Source organism: Buteo buteo, chromosome 5, assembly GCF_964188355.1.
Source record: "Buteo buteo chromosome 5, bButBut1.hap1.1, whole genome shotgun sequence".
NCBI lineage: Eukaryota > Metazoa > Chordata > Aves > Accipitriformes > Accipitridae > Buteo > Buteo buteo.
The window spans coordinates 3,684,236-3,709,724 of record NC_134175.1 but is presented as its reverse complement, the minus strand read 5'-3'; the positions used below and the strand labels follow the sequence as shown (position 1 = coordinate 3,709,724).

The window sequence follows — 25,489 nt, the reverse complement described above, 5'->3', positions numbered from 1 at the left end:
ACCGCTCCTTTCTCCAGCAGGACAGCAGAGAAACAACTGTGTTCTGCTTTGAAAAGATGACAAAGTGGTTCTGGCTAGTAAGAACTGGGGAAAAAATACAGGAGGCAGAGCCTGATGCATGCCGCTTCAAGTCCATACACAGCACAGCCAACCAATAAATGCAAAGAGGAAACACTGGGAGTTTCCTTTTTCTATAGTTGCCCGCAGAAGTTTGTCTGCTTTTGAGTGGGAGGAGGAATAGACTGGCTCATCCAGTGGCCATGAAGAAAGCACCGTGAGGGAGTTTCCACAAAACCAGAGGAGACAAGTCACGCTGATTTCGGAGAGGGGAAAACTGGGTTGGTGCGCTGTGTCCTGTGTAATGAGAGAAAATGTGGGAAGATGGTTTGACAGAGTAACCTGGAGCATTCCAGGAGAATAAACGCCATTCATGCAGGAACGAGTGACGTGAGTAAAGCAAGATTTGCTAAAAATCAAGATTAAACTGTAGATCTACAAAGCCTGCTGAAGGCAGGAGGGTACAGGATCTGCTCCGTATCACTTCCACTGCTGGAGGAAGTGGATGCCAAAGGCTGCTTTTCTCAGCTCACAGACTGAAGAACAATATAGAGAAAAAAGTGGGGAATCTCCAGAAGACACAGGAGAGTTGAGGAATAATAGAAAGTAATGAAACACTTAAGTGTGAGAGGGCGATAATATGAAACAAATGCAACAAGGGAGAAAGTTAATAACTAAAAGACAGTTTGTGTGGTTAGTGGACAGCAAATTACAGTGAAGTTTACAGTGTGGTATGGCAGCAGGGAAAGCTGCTAGAAGTGGGGGGATTTTGATGTGTCACTTCAGTTTGTTAATTTGCTTTAGGCCTCTCGGTGCAAGCAATTTTCAACCCGGGGGAAAGTCTTCATGAATGACTAGCTAAAGCGTCCTCTCTTGTTCCTGCGTAAGCCAAAAAGCGTGTGATTTACGTGACTAGGAAAAGCACTCTTATCTCTCTGATCAGACTCAGCTCACTGCAATTCAGTGTTCTCACAAGAAGTCCAGACACTGGCACCTCTTGTTTTGGACATTTAAAATTATATTGGACAAAATATTAATATTTGAGCTCTAGAGGACGAGCCAGTCACAGCAAGAGGGACTGGCTAGAGATTATCACTAAGCTTCTCCAGTTTAATCTCTGACTCTTTCACTCAAGCCTGTAACAACAGCAAATGTAATAAGGGACAGGCACACTGTTCAACATGCTGAACGTTGTCTGTGCTGTTCATCTGCTTAGTGTCTAATAATAGCCAAAGTCAGTGTTACGAGAGAGATTTGCTCTAGAGAGAGCAAAACTTTTTTCACGTGCACCAGCTATAAGGAAATATTCGAGGATAAAAAGAAATTATTGCCTGGTAGTAGATTTCCCTAAGTGCCTGAGTCCATTCCACAAGGAACATTAATTCGCTGAGTAACTCTTTTGCCCATGTGAAGCAGCTAAAGTCTCTTCTCTCTGCCTGCAGGATGCTCCTTGTACCTCACTTTTGTTACTCTGAGCTGCTGCTGATACTAAGACAGGCACGTATTCAAAAGCATGTTTGTACAGTCTGATTTTCATTTCTGTTTCAGCAGTCTATCAAATAGGTGAGAATTGTATTATCATCTATGATGAGCATGCACAATAATGAAGGCTAGTGTAGGGTCAAGAGTGGAGTTTGGACAGTTCCTTTAATATGTGACAACAATGTAAAAGCTTAAACGCAAAACGACAAAATTGTTTTGTTTACCTGTACTGTTTTCATCAGCTAAACGGGATGTGGTTCCATTAATCTCAACTGGGGTACAAATTGCAATTCAGGGAAAGGGGCTTGAAAACTTACAGTGTGGGAGGCATCCTTCTGTGTAAAGCGTAACATGTCCGAAGAGTGTATTCAACCATTGACGTTTGCTGCTGCTACACGGGGCATACAATATACTTACTCCTTCCCTCCATTACAGTACTACAAGCACTAATAAACATTCTCTGCCCCACTGAAAATAATTATAGAATAGCCTTTTTGCAACCCTGAAGGACTTTCTCGTGAACGTTATCTCCATAATCTGTTTCTGTATTTTGAAAGAAACGCCAACTTACTTTTTAACCAGCGAAAGAGTTCTCTTCCCCTCTCCTCCCATTTCGGGATACGGGATGACAAACGAGCAAGTGCAAACAGAAATGGCATCTTGCTTGAGGGACAGCGTTGTCTGCATATCCAGTTCTTCTCCATTTCCTGCAGGAAAAATTCATGGCTGCCTCAGAAGGTATTGTTCTGATGTGTTGCCAGAGAATCTCTACACAGAGGCCTGCAGCCATAATGAAGCAACAGAATTTGTCTTGTGTATGTTCATTGTGCAATAATTTCATTGTCAAGGATTTATTGTTGCCATTTTCTATTGCACAATATAAAATGAAGAGAGAGAGAAGGGTGGGGGACAAATAGATGGACGTGACAGAATTAGGTTTTCAATGTTCTGAGTTTTTTAACGAGAATTTGACTACTTCTTCATCAATCAGTGACAAGGGGCTCTGCTGTAGCTGTTCATTCAAGAGACAATTGGATTTTTTTTTAATCAGAAGTTTAATTTTTACACCCCAAAATACTGTCTTTTTTTAAAATTTAAAACATTTTCCAAATATTTTTGTGACATTTCCTTTTAATACCAAAGACAAAGAGGGGTAAAACACATTAATAGCAGCTGTTTAGTAGGATTCACATCTTTTAGAATAATCATTTTAAAATTTGAAATAAACATTCTACATGTTTTGTTTTTCTAAAACAAAATCCAGCACAAAGCAATTGTTAAAAACGTAAACAGGACTGAAATTAGTCAAAATCAGAAGAGTATGTTTCCCCTGATCTTCGTCCTTTCTCCCTTCTTTGTGAATTCAATTTCACAGGAAATTTCAATTGTCTTTGCAAATGAAAGTATTTTGCAACTTCCAATGTCATAGAAAATCCAGTTCCAGCCAATTTTAAAAGGCAGGCAGGAGCTCTGCTGGTCCAATTTGGAGCCCTAAACATTATCCATATCCAGAGTATTAATATTTTCATATAACAAGCTTCTTGCAAAACCATTGCAGAGCTGTTTTCCAAATGGGCAGATGTCAGTACTAATTATGCAAGCAATCTGAGGTGATTGTGTTTTAGTAGTCCCAGAATTCTGAATCTACTTCTGCATTACTTATGCAGACTTTTGCAAGTCTTAACTAAGCAGTATTACAAAACCAGGGTGCACCAATTTAAATTGAGTATCATGGTTGATTTAGTCTATTCGAGTCTCAACATCTGAACAATTAAATTCTTAATGGGTATGGGATAGCCCACTACAGATGAGCAATATTCTTGGAGAAGCAGGAAGAAATCCATTGCCACGTGTGCCTTAGACTGAGTAGCTGATCATTTCAGATTACACTGAGGTATGTAATTCCTCAAGCACACCTGTGGAAACCTTAATGGCTTCAATTACTAGTGATCATGCAAGCCTCCGGAAACCATGAAAAGAAGGCAGAAAGCTAGTTCCTTGGTGGGAAAGTTCAGAGCGGAGTCTACCTTACGGGGTCCATGGTTACTTCCCTTGGTATCTGTAGAAATTATGGCTAAAAAGCTATTCCAGCCATTGCAAAAAAAAAAAAAAAAAAAAACCCAAAAAGAAACAAACACACCACCACCACTCAAACCAACTTTAACTCAAGTGTAACCTTAATGTTAACTTGTTTGTCCAGTTCATTCACTTCCTATTATTCCCTGGATCATGCTTTGAATAATTTTCATGATCTGTTTCTTAAGTCCTGCCCCTTTTGATGTCATCAATCTGATCCATATAGTCTGGACAGCTCCTGATGTATCTTCAGTTAGAAAAGAAAATCTGACAGCTTTGGACCAAGACTTGTCTTCTGTTCAGGATAAAGCTGAAGGCTGAGTTTAGTGGCTACTCTAAACACTCAAAGATAGAGTTTCTGCCAAGGTACAGTGGGGTGTTTTGCAATTTGGTCTTAGTTGCTTTACTGTGTATTTCTGTATATATGTATGATTGATATGTAGATATAGATACCTATACACATGGTTAAATACTTGACTACATGACATTTGTGTGTAAGTGTTTAGTATGTGTTGAGCATTGAGTTGCTGTGATAATAGATGAACGTATACTTGTTTGCCACTGCTGTTTAACTTCCACTGACTTTCTTATAACCTGCAGCCTCTCTCCAGGCACTTACCACAGACAAGACAGGCAACTGGTCACTGTTGCTGTTACATGTTTTGTTAAGTCCCTGACTGCAATTGCTATGTGAAATAAATTAGTGGTAGGCTGATTTGGGAAACCGGTGGAGAGCGGATGTTCTGTTGCCTGTACACGTGTGTTTTGAAAGATTCCCTCTGGGGTTTTTTTTGCATTATCATAGGCTTTTTCATTCTAGTTATTCTAAGAATGCAGATTCAAAGGGTATGAGCTAACTAGCCATAGACTTAAAAGCCCAGTCAGAATGTATGAAAACTGTGGATTGTCTCTGAAAACCATGGTTTGAATATTTACAGGTGTTTTTTTAGATTTGAAATTATACATAGAAAAATTGTGTTTGATAGATTTGATTTAGCATTCATTTTTGGTAACTCTTACCTTTTTTCTACTTTTTCTCATTGGAGCAAAGCTGACTAGTGAGATTAATACAACAGTAACAAATTAAACTTTCCTGTTTTAATCTCACACAATTTTCATTTTTGTCTTAAAATACCATAAATATTTAAGGACTAATTCAATATATTTCTTAACATACACTGCAGGCTTATTTTAATTTATTCTTATCTCAATAAAATGAGAAAGAAAGAACCGAATAAGATAAAGGTTGAACATACAATTTAGCATAAGAGTTTAATCTGCAAAATGTGTAACAGTAGGGGGTAGCAAGACTACCATGGTTTCCTTTCTGGAGTTTGCCACAGGTAGTCCTCTTTGACTGAAGAAGCCTTCAACTGTAAGCCTTCAGCTGTAAGGCTGGCTGATAAAATTTGTAACCAGTGGTTCAGAGTACTATGGCTCTGTATAGTCTGCGTGGGAGTAACAGTTTAACTGTATAGGCACTGCAGAAAATCAGCGGTACCTTGTAGCAAAAGTTAAATTGCTCATTTCCCCCTTTGGTTTTTTTATCACATGTGTTTTCTTTTAATTGTTCATGCCCCTTTTTTAATATTTCACTTTTCTATTTCACTTCCTGTAGTTGTTCAGCGGCAAGTATATCTAAGAAATTTGAAAAATCATTTCTCATGCTTAATTATAAAAGTATAAAGGAGACGCATATGCCTTTGAGTTAATTTTGTATTATTGTTAAACAGTATCTTACAACATACAAACATGGTATGTGTTGTGGGCTTTGGGGAAAATGACTTGTGATAAACTGGGTTTGCTTGTCAGATAATACGCTTTTGTGGGCTATGTTAAAGCTAATCTGGTATACAGCTTTTGGAGTGCTCTTCACTGTTTAAGGATTATTCCTAATCTTTCTGAAGAGGAATCTCACTGAAGAGACTGTCTTAGCAGTTTGTAACTCTAAAATATCATTTCACATGAAGTGTCCTATTCCAGGGACCTTTGAAATAAAGCCTGGATTTAAAGTGGAGAGGTCTAGTTGAGGATGAAGACACCACAGGTCAGGGCAGTAGTGTGTATCAGCTGAGCTATGATACCTCACTGGCGCCTCAGACTGAGCCACCACCAAACACTTCAAGACCCAAAACTCAGTAAAAGGCCTGAGCTTTCATTTCGTTATCACATAGCCCACCTGCAACAATTCTTCAGTTATTTGTGGGCTCCTTGTCTTGTCTTCAAATTCTGTTACTGTGTTTATAAGATTTTTATTTGGAGTTAAGGTTGGACCAAAGTGGTGTACTCAGTAAACTTCTCTTAATAGCATAATAGGTAGGGTGATTCACAGGGTGCTGTAATGTTGGAAACTCACATATTACAGGACTTGATGTCATGTTCAGCAAGTGGAAGTATGTCAGCATTAGTCTGATGTCCCAAACAGGTACTAAAACCTAGGAAGATGTCCTAGGTCTGTGCTGGCTAAAATGTATGAGCATAAATAATGTTTACACTTTCATCAGTATAAAGTCTGAAATTATCTAGAGCAGCACAGTAGATGTTTTACTTACTGTGACAAAGGAGATATGGATTTTGGTTTCCAGTTATGCCACTCTTCTTGGGTGATTTTCAGTTTCTGTGCTTCCTTTTCACTTCTGTAAAATAGAGAGAAGGAGAAGATTTTTAGATTCCTGGAAGAAACTATTTATGCAAGAGATAGGTGGGAAAAAAATTGTTAATAGCAGTAGTTAATATTTCTGTGGTTTTCAGAAACAAGCCAAGAGCATTCTGTTTTAAGTAGTATCTGCAGTGCTTTATCCATACCCTGATTTGGTTAATCCCCTCTGTGGTTTCAACTGAGGTGGTGTTTTTCTCCACTTCCTTTCCTAAATACCTAATTCTGCTCATCTGAACTATGAAATACCTACCATATTTCATCTTGGAAGTGGGTCTATTTAAGGGATGGAAGAAATTAATCCTGCTTACCTCTGTTCTGCAGAATGAGAGATTATATAGCAAAAATTAAAGCCAGATCCTAATTTGTCCCTTTCATGCACTTGAAAGTTGGATTTATCCCAAGTCCTTGACATAAGGATGAAGCCATATTGCTAGTGCTGAGACAGTCTTGTTTCAGGCCTATAGGCCATGTTTCACTAGCGATATACTCATAATAATGAATTAGTTACAGATCTGTATTGGTTACAGATCTGTATTAATGCACAGTGACACCAAGTTTCAGACTTAAACGTTGGTCTTAGTGTTCCTAGAAGGAAGAAAACTACACACCCCTTTGGCCGCAGACTTCTCAGCAGCTTGTGTGTTAGTCACTTTACCTTTGCATATCCACACTAACACAGAAGTCATAGTGTAACTGTGCTAGAATGCCTCGAGTTACTTCAGCAGCAGCGTGCAGAACATTTGACCTCTCTGCTACTTCCTGGTGTCCACACTCTGGAAAGAGAGATGAGTCTCAGTTCACAGTTGTTTTCAGCTTTTGCCAATAACAAATTCATTGGCGCCCTGTTTGAAAGAGTCCACAGATTGGCTGTGGTCTTTCTAACAAGCTAATAAGATAATTTTTTTTTTCTTTTTTATTGAACAGAAACAGACTTAGAGGATGGAGCAGGAAGCAGCAAGAGAGGAAGAGAAGAAAGAAGGTTTGATTGAGTTTTATGATTCCTTCAAGGACATGTTTGAGTTCTTCTGTAAGAACACAACAATCCATGGCACCATCCGCCTTGTATGCTCGGACAGCAATAGGATGAAAACAGCTTTTTGGACTCTGCTTTTACTTGCCAGCTTCGGCATGTTATACTGGCAATTTGCACTTATGTTCAGCCAGTACTGGGCCTACCCTGTTGTCCTGACCATGTCGATGCATTCAGAGCCCAAGATGTTTCCCGCAATTACCATCTGCAATCTGGACCCATACAGGTAACCTGTGCTGTCACCTTGGCTGTAGTCATGTCTTTACAGTCACAAAGGTTCAGGAAGGGTCAGCAACCTTATGACTGAGGAAGCTGAAGGTAGAGGGAGGTCCCTCTGCCTCACAGAGGTGGAAAGGGACTATTGTTATTTCCAAACTGGTTTTAAGATAAGATCTTGTTAGGAATTGTGCAACGGGCATGTAGCAGTTTATTTTGTGCACTGAGTCAGGATAGAGGAAACTCTACCTTGTGACTCGGTTCAAGCTGCTAACTGATTTTGTGCTCCGATAAAAACAGTCTTTCCCTGAAAAACATGGCTACTGTGCGTATTCATTCCTAACTAAACTACTAATCTCTGGAACGACGCGTGCTAGAGCTGGTTCTGCTTGGGTTTTCGTACGGCACGATGGCTTTAAGGAAACGATAGAACTTCTGTGAAAGTCTGTGGCTCTGCTTGTCAAACAAGGCTCCCACAGTAGTGGCAAGTTATCGAGACATTTCAAATTACATAGTAAAGGAATTACGTAATCTCCTCAGAATAATTATCTAATTGACTGACAGGAAGTCCAGTTTGTGCAGCTGATGCTGCACGGCTACAGGTTCTGAGGTTTTCAGCGGAAGAAACAACAACTGGAAATTCAGCTGCTGGAGCTCCTAATAAATGAATTTACTGAAGTTAGGTATGCTAAGCATGGGCACCATAATTGCTGGCTTTTCTCAACACAGACATCAAGGTCTGCAGAGACCGGGAGAGCAGCCTTTCCATAGATACTGCGAGGGTACATAAAATAAAGCGCTTTTGTCTGATATAAACGTGGATATTCACAAAGAGCTAATATTTTTGCTCCTTGCAGATTTGAACTGGTTAGTGAACATTTGGTTCAACTGGACCACATGGCAGAGGAATCAATCGCTTTTTTGTACGGCATCAACACATCCGCCAGCTTATTCCACGTGAACGAGAAAAACATCCGCATAAAAGACTTGTCAAGCACAGGCAACCTGAGCAGATCGAGCTTCAAGCTGAGCCAAAACTTCTCACTCATGAGAATGTCTGACCACAATAACAGGTCAGGGAAGAAGCTTTCCAGCGTGGGCTTCAGGCTGGTAAGTCCGTGTCCTCTTTGAGGCTTTAACCCGGCTTCAGGCACGCGGAGCGAGGACCGGCTGCTCCCTGAGGGAAAGGGGCTGAGGGGGACCCTCTAACCTCGGCAAACCAGCAGGAAAAACCTCACACGCAGATGGTGGCCGGGTCCAACCAAGGGTCCGGCTCATCAGGCAAGACGAGGGTGACGAGGCAGGTTGAAGTCCAGGCCGTGAAGTTAGCCCACCGGGTCAACAGGGTCCGCAGCCAGGCAGGAGGACAGCGGAGGCCTAGCTGGAAGGCAGCAGCCCCACACCGCAGCCCAAAATGGGGCCGAAGGAGCTGGGCTGAGCTTAAATGAGCGCCTGGGCCCACGGGTGGAAGGTGTGGGTGGAGGACACAGCTGAGGCTGCTTCGGGGCCGTTAAGGCTTAACAGTGTACTCGGGGCCCTGACAAAGGTCTCGCTCATGAGGTACATTCCAAAAAAACTGAGTGAAAAAAAATAGATTGTGTCAGTGCTGTGTAAGGACAACTTGGAGGATGTTTCAGGAGAGTCCATCCCGGCCTCTAACCGTTTGTGCTGATTGCTAGGGTTCTTGTGAAGTGAAAAAATAGCAACATCAATGATCGTGCACAGCCCGCCCACTTGTAAAGTCCTTCTGGCAGTGACAAATTCAGTAGAGAACGGTAGCAGCAGGCTATGGGAATCATTGTACCCCCTTTCTAAAAATACACGGAACATCTAGACTTAGCAGCCTAGAAATAACAGAAACAACGTGCGAGGATTCCCTCAGTGTCTAAATGCTGTGGTACCAGGGGCACTAGAAATGTTGCAGATAAAACAAAAGATGGCAATAACAAATCAAGAGGATGAATACAATAAATGTGTGTCTGTGACTTCGGAGAAGGCGGCAAATGCTTCAGGTTCTTCATATCAAAAACAGGGTTAGCGTAGATCTAGGAGCAGAAGCTATGAGAGAGAGATTGATGTGGCTTGAAAGGCCAGCAATTTTTGCCTGATTATTATCATCCTGCCCTATCCTGAAGCCCTTCACGAGGCACACTTTCACCAGAATCTGTGGGTGTTTACTTGTCTGAGTCCTGAGTAAGAACAAAGAAAGCGTCTCAGGACTTGGCTCATGATTCATGGGCTGTAGAGAATTCCCACCAGCCCTGTCCTTCCTTCTCCCAAAGCACCTGAGTTTTCTTGTCTTCCCTCTTCTCCTGCCTCTTTTCCCCTGCACTCATTCCTCTGATACGAAAAAGCACAACTTATTCAGCTTCAGGGAGAGAAGGTGCTTAGCACATAACAAGGTGACCTCCAGAGGTCCCTTCCAACCTCAGCCATTCTGTGATTCTGTGATAATTAAAATGATCAGAGACTTCACTTTCTGAAAAAATAGAGGTTCCCCTGTATCCAGTATTGCCTTTACTCCCTGATCTCTATTACCCTAAGGCTGTCATGTTCTGGCTGTGCTGAATGGCTCCCTCTCTTCTTCCAGTGCAATGCCACAGGTGGGAATTGCTTCTACAAGACCTATTCATCTGGGATGGATGCAATTCTTGAATGGTACAGGTTTCACTACATGAATATCATGTCCCAGCTACCAGTTATAATCAACATTTCTGACCATGAGGAGCAAATAGAAGATATGGTCTACTCCTGTCAGTACGATGGGGAGCCCTGCAGACCCAGGTATGTTACTTCTTGAGGCGCTAATTGTGATTTCAGCAGAACTCAAGGACTCAGGAGACTGAAACTGAGCCTACAATTTCAGGCAGCGCAGGCCCTGCACCTCATGGCATGCTGCCAGGCTTAGCCCTTGTTGGAGATCTGACTGAAAGAACAGCCTTTCATGATCAGAGCATGGGGCTAGGAACCTAGAAATTAGCGTTCTGCCATGACTTACCTCTGTGACTGTGAGTTAGTGTCTTAGGGTGTCAAAGAAGCCTAAGAGAAATTCAGCAGGAATTAAACCTTTGCTGGTATAAAGATGCATTGCCTGTATTGAACGGTACATGATGAATGTCTATCTGCATGAGAGGAAAGGAGCAGGAATCCTCAGATATTCAATATGTAAAAGTGGGATCTCTTTTTACTGTAACAATGAAAAGGGGGGAGAGAAGTAGAAGAAGGTTCTCATGACTCTACTGTAGCACTTGGCCCCTCAGCACGAGGATTGTTCTCAACTATTTTGCCAGGAGAACTCAGTTAATAGCAAAAGGGTCAGATGGTCTTTTTGCATCCTTTTGTCCCTAGAGGCAAAGAAGTGAGCTTGCTGCACGTACCAAAGGCAAAGGTATACCTTCTTTTTCCTGCATGCCTATGGTCTCCCCTGTTGGAAGCTCTTCCAAATACAACTGACATACACCATCCAAGACAATGCTGTGCCTCAGACACACGAGCCATTTGCTGGCCTTCTTGTTTTCAGCTGATGACTTGAACAAAGTTAACAGCAATGCACTCATCTATGACACAGAATAAGCAGAAGGCAAATTTAAGTATTTTTCTGAGCACTTTCAGCAAAGGGGAGTGGGGTCTGCAAAGTTTGTTGTAGATAATTTTATGAGATAAGGTACTGTTTTATCTTTCCTGGAGGCAATTGACTCTTAGATTCTTCTGCACTTAGTGTTTCTGATGATGTCATGTAATGTATCTTCATCAGTGCACTTGATGGTGAGCATTGTCACTTTTGTATGTCTGTTCACCCAACTCTTCTTAAGAACTCTTATAAACTGGGAGAATGTGGAGGCTGACTTGGCCAGGGAAGTTCAGCATGATCTTTATAAGTGGTACAATTTTTAAGAAAACAAGGAAAGAGAGAATCTATTTCTCTTATTGATTAGAGCACAGAAGTGGTGTTTTTCCTACTGATTAGAGCACCAAACTTCAACCTGCCTGGTTGTTGGAACAAGCAGGGAAAAATTTAGTCTGCTTGGTGGAAGGAAAAGCAAGTCAGAACTCTGAATTTGACTTCTGTGTTTGCCAATCTAGCTGTAACCTTGGGTGAGCAGTGAATCCTTGTGCACCTGATTTTTTTCCTTGTCTCCAGTGAGTTAACAACTCTTTCCCATAGGCACTCCTGTACATGCACACAAACACAAAACACATCCTATGCAGAAGTAAAGGTATTGCTACACTCATAATTAAAACCTATCAAAATTTCTCTTGATTTCAGTGACTATGTTCACTTTCACCACCCAGTCTTTGGAAGCTGCTATACTTTTAACAGCAAGGGAACAGACTCTTTTTGGACAGCTACAAAACCAGGAATTCCTTACGGTATGTTATTTGGCAAAGGGTAGGAAGAAGAGCTAAAGTTAATATAATTTGGCTATGGATTAAATATGTCTTCTATACATGTCTTACTGACATACAGCCCTCTCTTTTAGTCTAGTGGCACAAATTATTGACTGTATTTGCTTGCTTCGCTAGCCACATGTATATGATAGCCATATCAACCATATCTTAACTTGTAGCAAGCAGAATATTAATTTAGTTTTCAAGCAGAATATTATTACAGTTTTGGAATAGGCTGTTGCAATTACTACCTGACCACTCACCAGGTCTCTAAAGAAAAAGAATGTCTCTTCTGCGAGCTAAGACAGCAGTTTGATCAGTGCTGAGAATTCAAGACATAGTGGTATTCCTATTTTGGCCCAGAATAAGCCATTATATGCTTCCCTTTTCTTTGGTTTACAGGACTTTCCCTTATCCTGAGAGCAGAGCAGAAGGATCACATCCCACTCTTGTCTACAGTCGCAGGTGTGAAAGTGATGATACACAACCACAATCAGACACCATTCCTTGAGCATGAAGGCTTTGACATCAGACCAGGCATTGCAACTACCATAGGCATTCAGCAGGTTAGCCACTTGCTCAAGAGCATTGTTTCGTTTCCTTCTGATTGCAGAAAGTTGTGATGAGCTGAACGCTGTGACTGACTCATACAACGGACCTGTGAGACTCTTGTGTTCACTTCTTGACTGTGCATGTATATTTATGCAAGCCCCTCTTCTCTCTTCACTGTGCTCAGTTTCCCATGGGTAAAACAAAATTATTCCAAATGTTCAAGTGGCCTTTTGGTCCTCAATACATTGGGACCTGATTTGTTTTACGCTGAGGCTCTTACACCTCTTACATCTCGTTCCAGCTCTAGACAGGGGGCTACATGTGTATATTAGGATGAGAACAAACATTCAGAAGTGATTTAGTTATTTTGACATGATGAGTTATTGCTTGTCAGCTGAACCCTAGTGACTGACCACGTGCACTCTCCTACCTTTGCCCTGTTACTGTATATGTTTTATTAGCAAGGTACAGCTGAGCTGTTCATGTATATTACTACACTTCCTGTCCTTTATATGATGCTCCATCCAGTTAAGTTTAGCTGGTGATGGCTAGGTCCAATTAAAGCTCCTAATCACTCAAGCCTCTTTTCTGTGTCCACAGGATGAGGTGAATCGCCTGGGTGGCAATTATGGGAAATGCACAACTAATGGCAATGATGTGAATGTTAAACTCCTGTACAACAACTCCTACACCCTGCAGGTATTGTCAGAGCGGCTGGCTGAGGCCCCAGTTTATTCAGAGTGGATGACTAGCAAACAAGTCATACCTTACTCTCCAGAGAGCTTTTACAAATCAGCTGGTTCATTGCTGGAGATAACAGAGAGATTCATGCCCCTCTGAAAAGAAGCTCACAAACAGGGTGTTGTAACTTGGAATGTGTTTTACTGAGGGCGGGATACTTAGTCCCAGACACTGGGGCTCCTCCCTCCTTGTCACACAAGAGAGATCAGACAGTGAGCCAGTCAAGGCAGCTGGTCGGTTCTGTCAGGATATTCTTGGCCCTTCAGGTCTTTATTTGTGTAAGTAGTTGCTCCTGGCTCTCGGTGTTTAGGCTGCTTAACTGAGATGTTACTGGGTTTAATGTAAAAGGGAGCTGGGGAAAATTCTATCATCTCACCAAGCTCAATACTGTTTTCAGAGGTAAAGACAAGAAATGAAAAGTGAAAACCTTTGGCATCATCATACTCTAGTAACGGCTGGTGTCTTTTTGCAGTAACAAAATATCTACATTGGCTCCTAGCAGCTCTATGCTACAGACTGAAGATGTGGGCACTTGAGAATTTCTGGCTTATACAATCTTTTATGACTTCTTTATTTTCCAGGCTTGTTTGCATTCCTGCTTTCAGCACATAATGGTTCGAAAATGTGGCTGCGGTTATTACTACTACCCACTGCCTCCTGGTGCTGAATACTGTGACTACAATAAGCAGCCTGCATGGGGTAAGAGCAAAAGACTGCTGTCCTGTCCTTGTCGGAAGGGAACACCTTCCTACAATAGTCACTGTTTACATTACGGCCCTTCTACTTTGTGCCTATTTCCTGCTTAGACTATTTCCTCACCTCACTGAATCCTGCCAGATGCCAGACACCTTTCTGTGTATTTGCCTGGGTCTCGAGTTAGTGCATTAAAAATCTTGATGCTATCAAGCATCCTTCATTAAGGACAATAATATAGGGTCAAGCTCTTTCGTGTTACCAATATTGCTGGCTGTGCTGGTGTAAGACAAAGCTTTGAATGACTTCTTTTGGTTTTCTGGTTGGCCTATCCTCAATACAACCTTAGAGGGGAAGGCACCTGCATTGCACACAGGTGATTAGCTCGGCCATCTGGAACCATTCCAAAGCCAGAGTGAGGCAAAACCAGGTCTCTCAGAGAGTGCTGTATGCTCAGAAGGCCAAGTGAGGGCAGAGGTTTTGGTAGCTTTCCATTTGGTAGCCTTCTATTTCCTGAGGAGGTGTCTGAATGTGTTCCTCCCATTTCTTTCACCAGGTCACTGCTTTTACCAGCTGTACAACAGGCTCAGAAATCATCACCTGAATTGTTTTGACCAGTGCCCCAAGCCTTGCCGGTAGGTCACAAACTGGACCACAATAGATGCCAGCTTGCAGAGGAAAATTACACCAGTGGAAATGTAGGCAACTTAGTGGAAAATGTATGGACCAGCGGGCTGACTGAATTTTGGCATTTTCTGAACCAGAGATTTCAATTTGATGTTTGAACCCCAATGCTGAGAAAGGAAAAAGATGACAGCATTAGACAAATTAAATACGGACTTTGTGTGCACCTGACAGCAGAGAGGGGAAATTGTTTTAATCGCACTGGAACGTTCTATTAAGCCCAAACCAAACTGTTTGTGTCATTTTTCAAACTATATTACTTTTCTTGGTTTACCTTTTTTATTCTAGGTCAATTTCAAAATGGAAAGACATAAATTTAAAGCAAAATACCAAATATTTTGGTTTTGAATGCATCCAAGAAAAGTTGTCAGGATTTTGAAACAGTTCTAGTTTTCCTCCTGACCTGAACGGTTTTCAGGCAACCTCTGGTTTTATTTTCTAAGCTGATTTACAAAGCTTTTTCCAAGGTTCTCAAGAGCCACCCCCAGAACTTCTGCTTTGCGCAAGTAGTTAGCATTGTTAAACTCCTTCATGTATTCACTTTTAAACGCCAAGAGTCATAGTGATCATAATCTCCATTTTTATCTTATCAGGGAATCACTGTACAAGGTGTCTGCTGGGACAGCTAAATGGCCATCAGCGAAGTCGCAGGTAGTCCATACAGACAACTACTATCTTTAGAGGGGATTCTGTATTTACTGTGGCTGTTGGAACATCAAAGTTAAGTGTGAAAATAGTGACTTAGGCAGCAGCAATGAACATGGCGAATAAAGCGAACTGGTCCCAAACCTGGGCCCAAGGGAATGACCCTGTAGTTAAGGTGCTGGAATAAGATGCTAGAGAGGTACATTCAATTCCAGTTCTAATCCGAACTTCCTCGTGACCTTAAGTGGTTCACCTCACTGCCTTAGTTCCCACCTACACAATGGTGCTAATGACTTTCTGCTTCCAGTGGGTGTTGTGGTGTAACAACTCACTTATTACTGTTTGTGAGGTGCTGCAGGGCTGCAGTGGAAACTCTCTGAGGCAATAGATGACCTCTTGCCGTTTCTCATGTTCTAATGCTAAATGGGCATTCAGGTGGTATGACCAGGTAATTAATTCACGTGCAATAGGTGATAATGGAGATGTAAATACAACCAATACATTTTGAAAGAGGAAATTATTTGGTGGGGTTGCTGTTAAAGGCAGAATTTAAGAACTAGAATACTCTACACACCTAAAATATCAGTGTGCATTTCCTTGCTATTCTGGCAAATATAGCTACTACTTGATAGCTATCACTATATGATATAAACCAATCAATTACCTCCTTTTTTATTATTCACAATGGCCATTTTATTGCTTACGAAATCTGCATTTACAAAATATTAAATAAAAACTCAGAAGACAGGATTGCAAATAACATACATATACTCTGCTGCAGGACTGGATCCGCCAAGCTCTAAGGCATCAGAATGGATATAATTCTACCAGCAACAGGTTAGTCACTGCAAGAAGGTACCCCTGCTAAAACTATGGATTAACTCTTCATCCTTGCAGAATTTGTAGATGTTAGTCTGGAAAGGGAAGACAAGAGAAAAACGTACAGGGTAATCCAATAAATTTCCCAGCTTTCCTTACAACACCGTAAGACAGTCACTTCTGCAACTTTTCCAAGCTCATGGTAAACACCCTCAGGAAAAAAGCTTGAGTGAGCGGTGAAACCTACTGCCTAGCAATCAGCATGTAAAATCGAGAGCAGAATGCCAGCAGTACCTTCCACCAGGTGAATGGTGTGTGGACATCCCACCATTGCTAACCTCTCCCTTTCTCCAATACAGGAAAGATATTGCCAAGGTGACTATCTTCTACCAGCAACTGAACTACCAGTCCGTGAACGAGTCTCCTTTACTCTCAGTAAGTTGCACTACGTCAGCTCAAAACATTGTTACCTCTCATTACTTATGGTGTGCTGTGTATGGTTGGAGGGAGGGTTATTTACACCCCCCAAGATGGGATGGGATTATTCTTCTTGAGGAAGGGACTTGAAAATTTTGCATTTTACACAGTCACACAAAATTACTCCCCAAATGCCAAGCAGCTAACTGACGTGCCGGAAATATGCAATAATTTCATGTTCCCAGAGCTCTGCTGTGTTTGATAAACACAACCTTTTGATTCTTTCCCCAGGAGAATCTGCTTCTGTCCAGCATGGGAAGCCAATGGAGTCTCTGGTTTGGATCCTCAGTGTTGTCTGTAGTTGAAATGTTTGAGCTGCTTATAGATACACTAGTCTTGTCTCTGCTCTTCTGCTACCAAAGGTTCAGGTCAAAGAAGACATTGCAAGTAGCTCACGCTCCTACCATCCCCAGCGTGAGCTTGACCCTAGAAAACTACCGAGTTGTGCAAGAAGAAGCTGGAAAAGGTGATGATTCTGCTCATACTCACCCTTCTGGAGTGACTATTGCCATGGGCAACAACAGTGACCTGCATCTTCACCCACTCTCCAGCAAGGTGGAAATGCCCGAGCTTTGCCCAGATGTGGTGCTTAATGGATTTAGATACATGAAGGAGAGCTCTTCGGAAGGGGAACTGGATAGCTAAGGATGTGTTTGTGTGCACAGAGCAGTGGGAGACTTGAAACTCCTCTAATGCTCAGGTGCCGTCAGAAAGATTGCAAACAGAAACATTCCGGATCTACGATCTGTGAGCACCTAAACGCCACACTGCTGAGCTTGGCAATCCTCCTCCAGCTATTACAAGTTCATTATTAAACCATCCGTGTGTCCTGGATTCAGGCATCATGCAATGTTCTTTTGTTCCTAATGAGTATCTGGGGAGGGGAGAACTGTACTTCTACTCTCTGGAACAGTCGTCTCGAGTCCTCATAAAAGCCTATTCATAGCTTTTAACTTTTAAACCCTTGTGAGGAAATCAGCCTGTGGCTTCGGACAGGCCCATCTACATTTCACAAACGTACTCAAGAGAAAAGTCAGCCTGGCTGTTAATGGAAAGATTTCCAGTGGAGGCTAAGGAGTGCGTGCTCATATCAGTCGGTGTTGTCTTGAGGATAACAGAGCATGTAATAATAACAAGAGGTGGCTCTGATTACAGCTTTGCTTCTAAGACACCTCTCTGTCCTTAACCTATTACTGTTGCATTTTGAGGACAGTGCACAGAATACTGCTGCTTAGATGCTTTTAGACTTAACCCAGATTATTTCAAATGAGACTTACTACCTTAGAGGGAAGGAAAGAGAAGAAATGGGGTTGATAAGTTTTTTATGTCACAGACGAAGCATCTGATTTATTTAGAAGATTAAAACATTGCTGCATTTTTGTTGCAGTCCATTTATAAATAGAGATGTTTTAATGTTAATATTTGACAGTAACTTATCTGTACATAAAATAACACATTTATTTTTGATGAAGATGTTTGCACAGGAGCATTTTACCCTGTTATAATCTTGTTTATGATTTTCTGTAGAAAACAAGAGTTAACAAGAAATCAATGAGCTTTGTTTTGTAACTTTTTTAAATAATAAAATGCTCTGAATACAGACTATGACTGGGGGTTTAGTTTGACTTTGTTTTGCCTTCAACTGATATTTGGGGTTGTTACTGCCTAATTGTTCCTTCTAAGCACTGGGTCTGGAAAAGTCTTTTTCAAAATGTCCAGGCCTTACTTGCAGAAGCCTGAATGCATAGGGCCAAGTCATGAAGAGAGATCCTCATAGCCTTCAGTTTGCTGCTGACATCGTTGGAAGCCAAGCACTAAGATACTTTTGAAAGTCTCACTTTTTTGCTTGATTTGCTTGATTTTTTTTTTTTTTCATTCACAAGGAGACTCTACAGAGATGTAGACCAAACCCAAATGAATTGTGCTGTAATACACCAGCCAAGTTACGATGAATTGAAACATGTGGGCTCCATTGCAGTGGGTGATTCAGCCTTTTCCCTGGGTCTTCTGCACTGGGAAATACAGCTTCTTTGCTGACTGGCAAGAGTGATTTTATGCAATACTGTAGTCTGAGTGACCCTGTTGAAAAAGGATGCCATGAAGAAAAAAAAGCACTAAGGATGAGAAAGAGAGAAAAGGAATTAGACTTCTAAGTAGAACATCTGGGCATGCCCGAGAATGCAAAATTCAAGTGGATGCCATGCAGTCATTCCTGAAAGATTACAATGCCTTAGGTATACACACATCTATATATGTGCATACACATACACTTTACTTTCAAAAGAAAGCGCCTCTCAGAACCCCTAGACTTGTTACCACTGTGGCTAAATGAGAAGGCTAAAGGTTAGCTAAAAGGAAATTGGTGAAAGTATATTTATACTGGTTCCAGTGCACAAAAAGAAATCACTGCAGAATTCTGCATCATGTAATGCAGTTTCCAGGAGGAGCCAATTTTGGGACAGAGGAGTGCAGGACCGAGGATCAAGTGGCAATGTCTTGTCTTGTGGTCAGATTTGGAACATGAGGGATGTGGCAATACAGGACAGGGATCTGTTAGCAGGGGTGTGTGCTTCAGTTTATACGTGTGCAGACCCAGAAGAGCAAGGAGTGTCGCAAGCCTGGAGGGAGATGCCTTGGCAGCATCGTATGCGAGTGGGTAGGGAATGTCCATCGGTAGCATGGGGACATAAGACTGGAAGAGAAAAAGGATGTGGGGTTCACTATGGGAGATGGACATGCGGAAAATTTGCTTCACACTTGCTTGTGCCACCTTTAGTAGAATAAAATAATGGTTTCTCAGCTAGTGGAAGCATAAGTAATAGGTATCCAGTTTGAAGGTAGCTTAAAGCAATCTTCTCTGAGGGTGTGGACTAATTTTCAGCTTAGTAGCTACCTCTTTATTACAGAACATTCCCGAAGCCTGCTGTAGTTGAGAAATCAGCCATACAAATTCTTCATTAGGGTCATACCTTAGTGCTTGTGATATCATCACTGAAATATCTGCCCTATTTGGAGCTCCTCATATCTGAGCTGTGCATTTCCAGCGTGGAGCAAAAATCGAGGCACAACTGGGAGTCGCTGTTACACTCAGAATCCCACAGCAATGCTATAGAAAGGTGTAAATCCAGAGTCCCAACTCCCTAACTCTAGCTGCCAGGCTATTGCCCTTCCCCAATGGAAAGCTTCTGTGATAGCTGCCACCCTCCCAGAAATTAAAGCTAAGCGGTAGGAGACGCAGCACGATGTTTCAAATCCCTTTCCCGCTGCAAGCTGCGTGGCAAGCTCTTCCACAAATGCGACCAGAAGGCTGCCAGCGGTGCAAGCAGCAGCTGCTCTCCTGCGAGCCCATCCTTCTGAACCAGAGCCCAGCCCTTTCCCGGGGTTTGCGTCCCACTGTGCAGCTCCGTGCTCACCCAGCAGCATCTCTCCTGGGGTCCCCGTGTCTGTGACAGCTCGTGAAAGCTGCGTTCTGTTGTCTGGTCCAGGAGAGGTTTGGAGGCTTGTCTCTTTAGGAGAAACATCTTGTCAGAAGGGCCGAGATGTCTATTAAGCTGCCACATTGCTAGTGTGTTTCATTAATAGCATTAATGAAATTAGAGTGTGTCTTAATCACACGAAACAGAAGGGCTGCCAAGAGACTTGGAATCCTGTGTCTTTTTGGAGAAAAGTTCATTTAGCTTCCTCTTTTCAAGCCATAAACCCGTACCTGATAAATTTCATCTTTTAATCCTTCTTATACTAAAGTGCTTCACTGGCTTGTAAAGATCTAGAATCAGAAAAAATGAGGAAATGTGTGTGAGTTTTTAAAAAAAATTTCCTGTCTTTATTGTCCGTTCATAGATACTGTTTGCATGTGAGATTTTTTTCACTCCCACTTTTTCAAAAAAATGCATTTCTTCTGCCATAAGATATATTACATTTCAGCACATCATAGTTTATATATATAATTCTGACAATACACTTTATTATGTCATGGTGCCTATACCTGTATAGTCCACGCATAACCTTTTATTACTTTTGGTAACTATGACATACAATAATAAAAATGACAAAAATAATACTGAAAGCCGTGCCTTACAGAAGAGTACAACTCTCCTAACAATGAGACGCACAAGTAGCAGGAGATAGAGAGCCCCTGAGGGAAAGAGCTAGATTCTGTTTGCCGTATTGCTCGTAAAGTCTCCGTGGAATCGGTACTATATCTCCTGGTCCATGTTAAACCACATGTCTCAAAGCACTCAGCGGTGGAGGTATCTTCAGAGGTGAGTTACACAGCAAAATGTTTTGCCAAAGGTTTTGGAGTGGGCTGGTTGGGACTGGGACCCCTATGGCTTAGTGGTGGCTCGGTGCTGTGTCCTGGGTGGCTTTTCTCCTTTGAGAGGAGGGGACGTCTGCATGTGGAGGGCCTCGTGCCACAGGGAATTGCATCCTGACGCCACCGTGGGAAGCTGGTAATTCCTCAGGGCACGGTAGGTGCTGCCCGTTGGTGAGCTGAGCAGCCTGGCTCCGGTGACACCGCCACGAAGCAGCGTAACTAAAAGTCCGCGGCGTTCACGTCTCGGTTTTCGGAGCGTTTCAGGCTTGCTCTCCTCCTGGCGTGCTCAAACGGTCAGCACCGCTTCCCTGTACTTCATTTTAGGGGCAGGCACTGTTGCAGTATCCTAAATGCTAGTGTTTGCATACACCCAGGAAGGGCAAATTTTCCCAGGAATAGCAATGTGGAAAGGGCATTGAGAACTAAAAGCTCAGCTTGACCCATTTTAAACTGCATTCAGGTACCGCAAGGCATGGGACCTACGCCCACAGTCTGAATGCATACCTATTCTGGAATCACCCCTGGAGGGTCTGTCATCTTCCTGGCCAGGGCACAAAAGCAGACACCAGGGAAAACACAGGTTCCTAGCAGAAGCGTGTCTGAACAGAGAATATCTTTCTTCAGTAGCTGAGCTCGGCTTGGCTCAGCCGTAAAACCTGCTCAGACGTTTCTGCCGGTCTGCGCTCCTGGAGCTCGGAGCTTGACCTTCCAGCAGAAGGTCTTGGCAGAGGGAGGGAGGGGGCTATCTGCAGGAGTGGCTGAAATGCAGGCTCCTCCTTTTGAGTTTCTCAGGGTTGTTCGAAGCCATGTGAGAGAACTCCCGGAAGATGTCCAGGTAGGTAGCATCTCCTGCAAAAATACACAGGAAGAGGCATTAGACCCAATAGTTTTGCTTTGCCTTGCTTTGATACTTCCCACCCATGGAGATCATGGTGCATCAGGTCATTTTCACTTGGAACTCCTGACTTTCATCTATCCAGATGAAAGAAAGAGCTCTACACGTGATACAGAGAGAGCCCAGCTCGTTAGCCTTGCACTGCCTCAGAGGGTTCTGGTTTGGCTTTCCATTCTTTGTTAATTAGAACAGGAGCTTGCATATGTAAACGTGCTCTCGGGACTCTTGCTTCACAATCAGATTTGGGATAATTCCTCCCTTTTAATATTATTGGTACTTTTTTCCAAAGCCCAAGAGAGAGTAGCCTTTTAAGGCTTGAAGGAGAGAGCTATTCTGGAAGCTGAGGGCTCTGAAACACAAAGGTCTTTCGTTAGGCCACTTGTGCAACAGCAGAGCTTCATGCGGTCGGGAACATAGGGCTTGATATTGGTTTGCTGGAGACAGCGTTCCGCCGGGAACTGAGATAAGGTAACTTTCTAGTTAGCTGGCTTCTCCTCCGGCAGCCAGACTTTTCAGAGCTTGTTGCGGCAGGTACAACATCAGTCCACCTGTACTGGAACAAAACAACAGCCTGTCGAAGGGCACTATCAGATAATAACAATTCTCCGTGACAGCTGACTCAAGGCCCTGTTCAAACCACAAGTGAAGGCAAAGAGTTCAGGTGTCCCAGCAGTGGTTCTGTGATAGAATCTCCCTTGATGCAGGAATGGTTTCAGATCTATGCTGCAATTCTAGAGATAATTAGGCACCCGCATCCCATTAATGATATATCTGCTTGTACATTTGCTGCTTGATGTTCTAGGGCAGTTTTTGCCATGGACTGGGCTACTGAGCTCATTTTTACCTGGTGATGAACCCATGTAGCCACAGGGGAAAAGATAAGTGAAAGATCCCAGGTATTCACCTACCAGCTACCTTAGTCTTTCTTACAGAGCTCTGTGCCCTTTGTTTGACAGAAGACACGTCCTGGAAAGTCACTGAGAGGGTAGACCCACAGCTGCTATGAGCTGCATAGCTCCAAGGCACACCATCCGTCAATACCGGTGCAGTGCTGAGGGACGAGAAGAGCTAAGGCAAAAACTTGGTTCCACAAAGCCAAGTCGATAGCAGGATCCAGTGTAACTTCATATTGCCACCCAAACGGGGCTGGAGAGAATGGTCGGAGTGTGTCCAGCTAGCTGAGAGCGGACAGAGAAGGCTTGCAGCTTCCCCTCACTCGCCTGGCAGTGCTCCCTACCCTGGAGGCATCTTCCAAGAAGCATTCCTCCAGCTACTCCTTTGATGCAAGCTCGCAGGACAGGTCCCTCCGTGAATGTGCTGTCCCCTTCCACCCCAGCTCCTGGGGGAGCACAACGGGATGCGAGAATTGTCTCTTTTCGGCACATGAAGAGTGTCCAGCCCAAAAGGTCTCGAGGAGAATAGTCTTCAGCATTATCCACAGGCAGGTGACAAAGGCTTATAACATGAGCCTTATCGTCAGGCAGGCTTTGATCAGGATCTGTTGATTTTCAGGCACAGCAACGCTCAGCAAACGTATGGTTTCATGCCTGCCACAAAACCAACTTGACCTACCTGTTAGCTTCTGATTATAGTCACTTGAGCCCCTGCTTAACTGCTGGGACTCAGTCTGTTTCCACTGCCCCCGCCAGCGCTGTCCTGTGCGTACAAATATATCCCAATGCTACGGTGACTTCTGCCTCGCAGCCTGTTAGACCACAGTCCTCTCCCACCAGGGACAGACCCTCCACGACCCACCACAGCCTTCCAGTCTCTGCGTGCATCACCCCAGCTTCCTAGCATTTCCACCTGCTTCCCTGCCACCTATTCCTCTCCACCTTGCCTAAATAAAATGTAGTCCCTTTTGGGGAGAAGGAAAAAAAAAAAACCCACTCTTATACAAAACATAGAAAACAGGTAGCTTTTCTATGAGGACAAGAAAGACTCATCTCTCCAGGGTTTATTTAGAATGTCTGCTGTTGAATTGTTAAGCATACCTGGTAAGTAAGCGCTGAACTGGCTGAGTTCTGATGTAGAGACCAGGTAGCAGCTGGTACTTCTCCTCTTTGATCCTGACTTAGTTTTGACACCAGTGGGATGGTGTCAAAATGGCACCGTTAGGTAGCAGGACAGAGAATTGCTATTACCTCCTCCCAGTAGCCAGACCAGGTTGGTAAAATCATGAATATATCCTTGTTCAGTGAGATCACTAATCCTCCCGCGTACTGGTAAAATATTTGTTCTGGCAACACTCAGGTATAACTCCAATTACAAGAATCCTACTCTTGTAGCAAAGTATTAGACGCAGATTTTTGGAGATATTTAAGCACTTCATCCTCATTAACTAAAGAAAGAGACAGTCTTTTGGAGATCTGAGTTTCTGTAATCACATTTCAGTCTTCAATGTATTTATCCTTGTGAGGTTGGGTGAGACCATAGTCTCCCCCTCAGACAGAAAACAGAAAGGTAGTAAAATAAAGGGGTGGCAGTGGGAATCAGTAAAGCCATGTGTCTCCCAAGCTCTGTGCTTATAAATTTATTCTAAGAACATGCAGCTCTCCTTCCATAAATGCCTTAAATGATTGTAATGCTCCTGCTTTCAAAGTATCCTTCCTATTTAGCTCTTTCACTGAGTTGATGAGCCTACCCAGATTCATTAATTGGGATCTGTTTGTCCCTCCAGGGGGAAACAGAGGCTATTCCACAATTTAGTTTTTCCGCATTTGTTTTCCATGCTAAGTATGATAGAAATCATGAGACCAGGCCAGTCTTTCTTTTCTTCTTCTTCTTTTATTTTTCCGCCACAGACACACAGTATGAGAGAAACCAGTGGGGGAAGGATTGCACTGTGATGTGTGGGAAATGGTGGTTCATGTGCAGAAGATTGGTATTTTCATCTAGTGCAAGGTCTCCTTTTACAGGATAGGCATCAGCAGAGCTCATAACGCATCAAGCATTAACTGATTCAGGTACTCTGAAGAAACATGAGTGGGTGGGTTGGGGTGTGTGTGTGTGAGATCTGAGCCTGTCACCTTTTACCCCAGCCTTCTGCCAAAGCACCCTGAAATCACATTAGCACAAGACAGTGTCACAGAAACCCAAACAAAAATGCAGAGTATTTATGTGGCATTCCAGTCTATTCACTGCCATAGAATTCAAGCTGTGGGTTGCAGAGGAGAAGGAAAACAGGTTAAAAGGGCATGGTTTTCTAGATCAGTTAATACAGACAACAAGGCAAGAAACCCTACATAAATAAATCAAGCCAAAGAAGGAGGAGGGAAGGAGTTTATCTAGATTTTTATTAACAGTGTTTCAAGAGACAATAGAAGAGAAGGGAGGGGAAAAAAAGGCAGACACCACAGCAACAGTTTTAAAATTGTACAAAGATAATAACATACAGAATATCCGGTTCCATAGTTACAGTCAGTACAGGCTGTGTAGGGAAAGGGGGAATTAAAAAACGTGTTACAAAGTTGCACTGAAAGCAGGCAAGTGAAGGAGGTTAATAGGTTATAGCGTATTTACAGCAAGTGTCAGCCCCTGGTACAGCAGCCCAGCCATTCAGTGTGTAACAGAGCTGTATTAATCAACCACACTTAGCAGCTTTGACTTAGCTGAAGAACTTCTTTCTCTCTCTGTGCTGTTTAGATAGGAAGGTATGGGAGCCTTAGCCAGGAAGAAGCTGGCTGGGCTTTCTCATCTCAAAGGCTTTCACTCCAGGCTGCCAGCCTATGTAACCCTACAGGGAAAAAGTCTTACTCT

The 25,489-nt window shown here is 42.8% G+C and overlaps 2 protein-coding genes across 2 annotated transcripts in view; one reads left to right on the top strand and one right to left on the bottom strand.

Annotated features, from left to right (window-relative positions):
* The first annotated feature begins 206 nt into the window (after positions 1 to 206).
* Positions 207 to 18,547, top strand: SCNN1D (sodium channel epithelial 1 subunit delta). Its single transcript, XM_075027254.1, has 13 exons — positions 207 to 447; positions 7,199 to 7,530; positions 8,378 to 8,630; positions 10,111 to 10,304; positions 11,788 to 11,891; positions 12,312 to 12,475; positions 13,062 to 13,160; positions 13,784 to 13,901; positions 14,452 to 14,530; positions 15,173 to 15,230; positions 16,006 to 16,061; positions 16,403 to 16,478; positions 16,752 to 18,547. Exons 2-13 carry the CDS (start codon positions 7,214 to 7,216, stop codon positions 17,163 to 17,165), a joined length of 1,932 nt encoding a protein of 643 aa, XP_074883355.1. The 5' UTR covers positions 207 to 447; positions 7,199 to 7,213; the 3' UTR covers positions 17,166 to 18,547.
* Positions 18,548 to 20,342: 1,795 nt separating this feature from the next.
* Positions 20,343 to 25,489, bottom strand: part of ACAP3 (ArfGAP with coiled-coil, ankyrin repeat and PH domains 3) — a 100,525-nt gene continuing 95,378 nt past the window's right edge. Inside the window, exon 26 of the mRNA XM_075027253.1 lies at positions 20,343 to 21,684. Coding sequence (XP_074883354.1) covers positions 21,578 to 21,684 — 107 coding nt within the window. The 3' untranslated portion in view covers positions 20,343 to 21,577. The remainder of the gene's footprint in view (positions 21,685 to 25,489) is intronic.

Bases quoted from the DNA above. Each gene is read 5' to 3' on its own strand.
- SCNN1D (XM_075027254.1), top strand. From the start codon at position 7,214: ATGGAGCAGGAAGCAGCAAGAGAGGAAGAGAAGAAAGAAGGTTTGATT. The intron at 8,631-10,110 runs GTAAGTCCGTGT...CTCTTCTTCCAG, and splicing joins CCAGCGTGGGCTTCAGGCTG to TGCAATGCCACAGGTGGGAA. The intron at 14,531-15,172 runs GTAGGTCACAAA...TTATCTTATCAG, and splicing joins CAGTGCCCCAAGCCTTGCCG to GGAATCACTGTACAAGGTGT.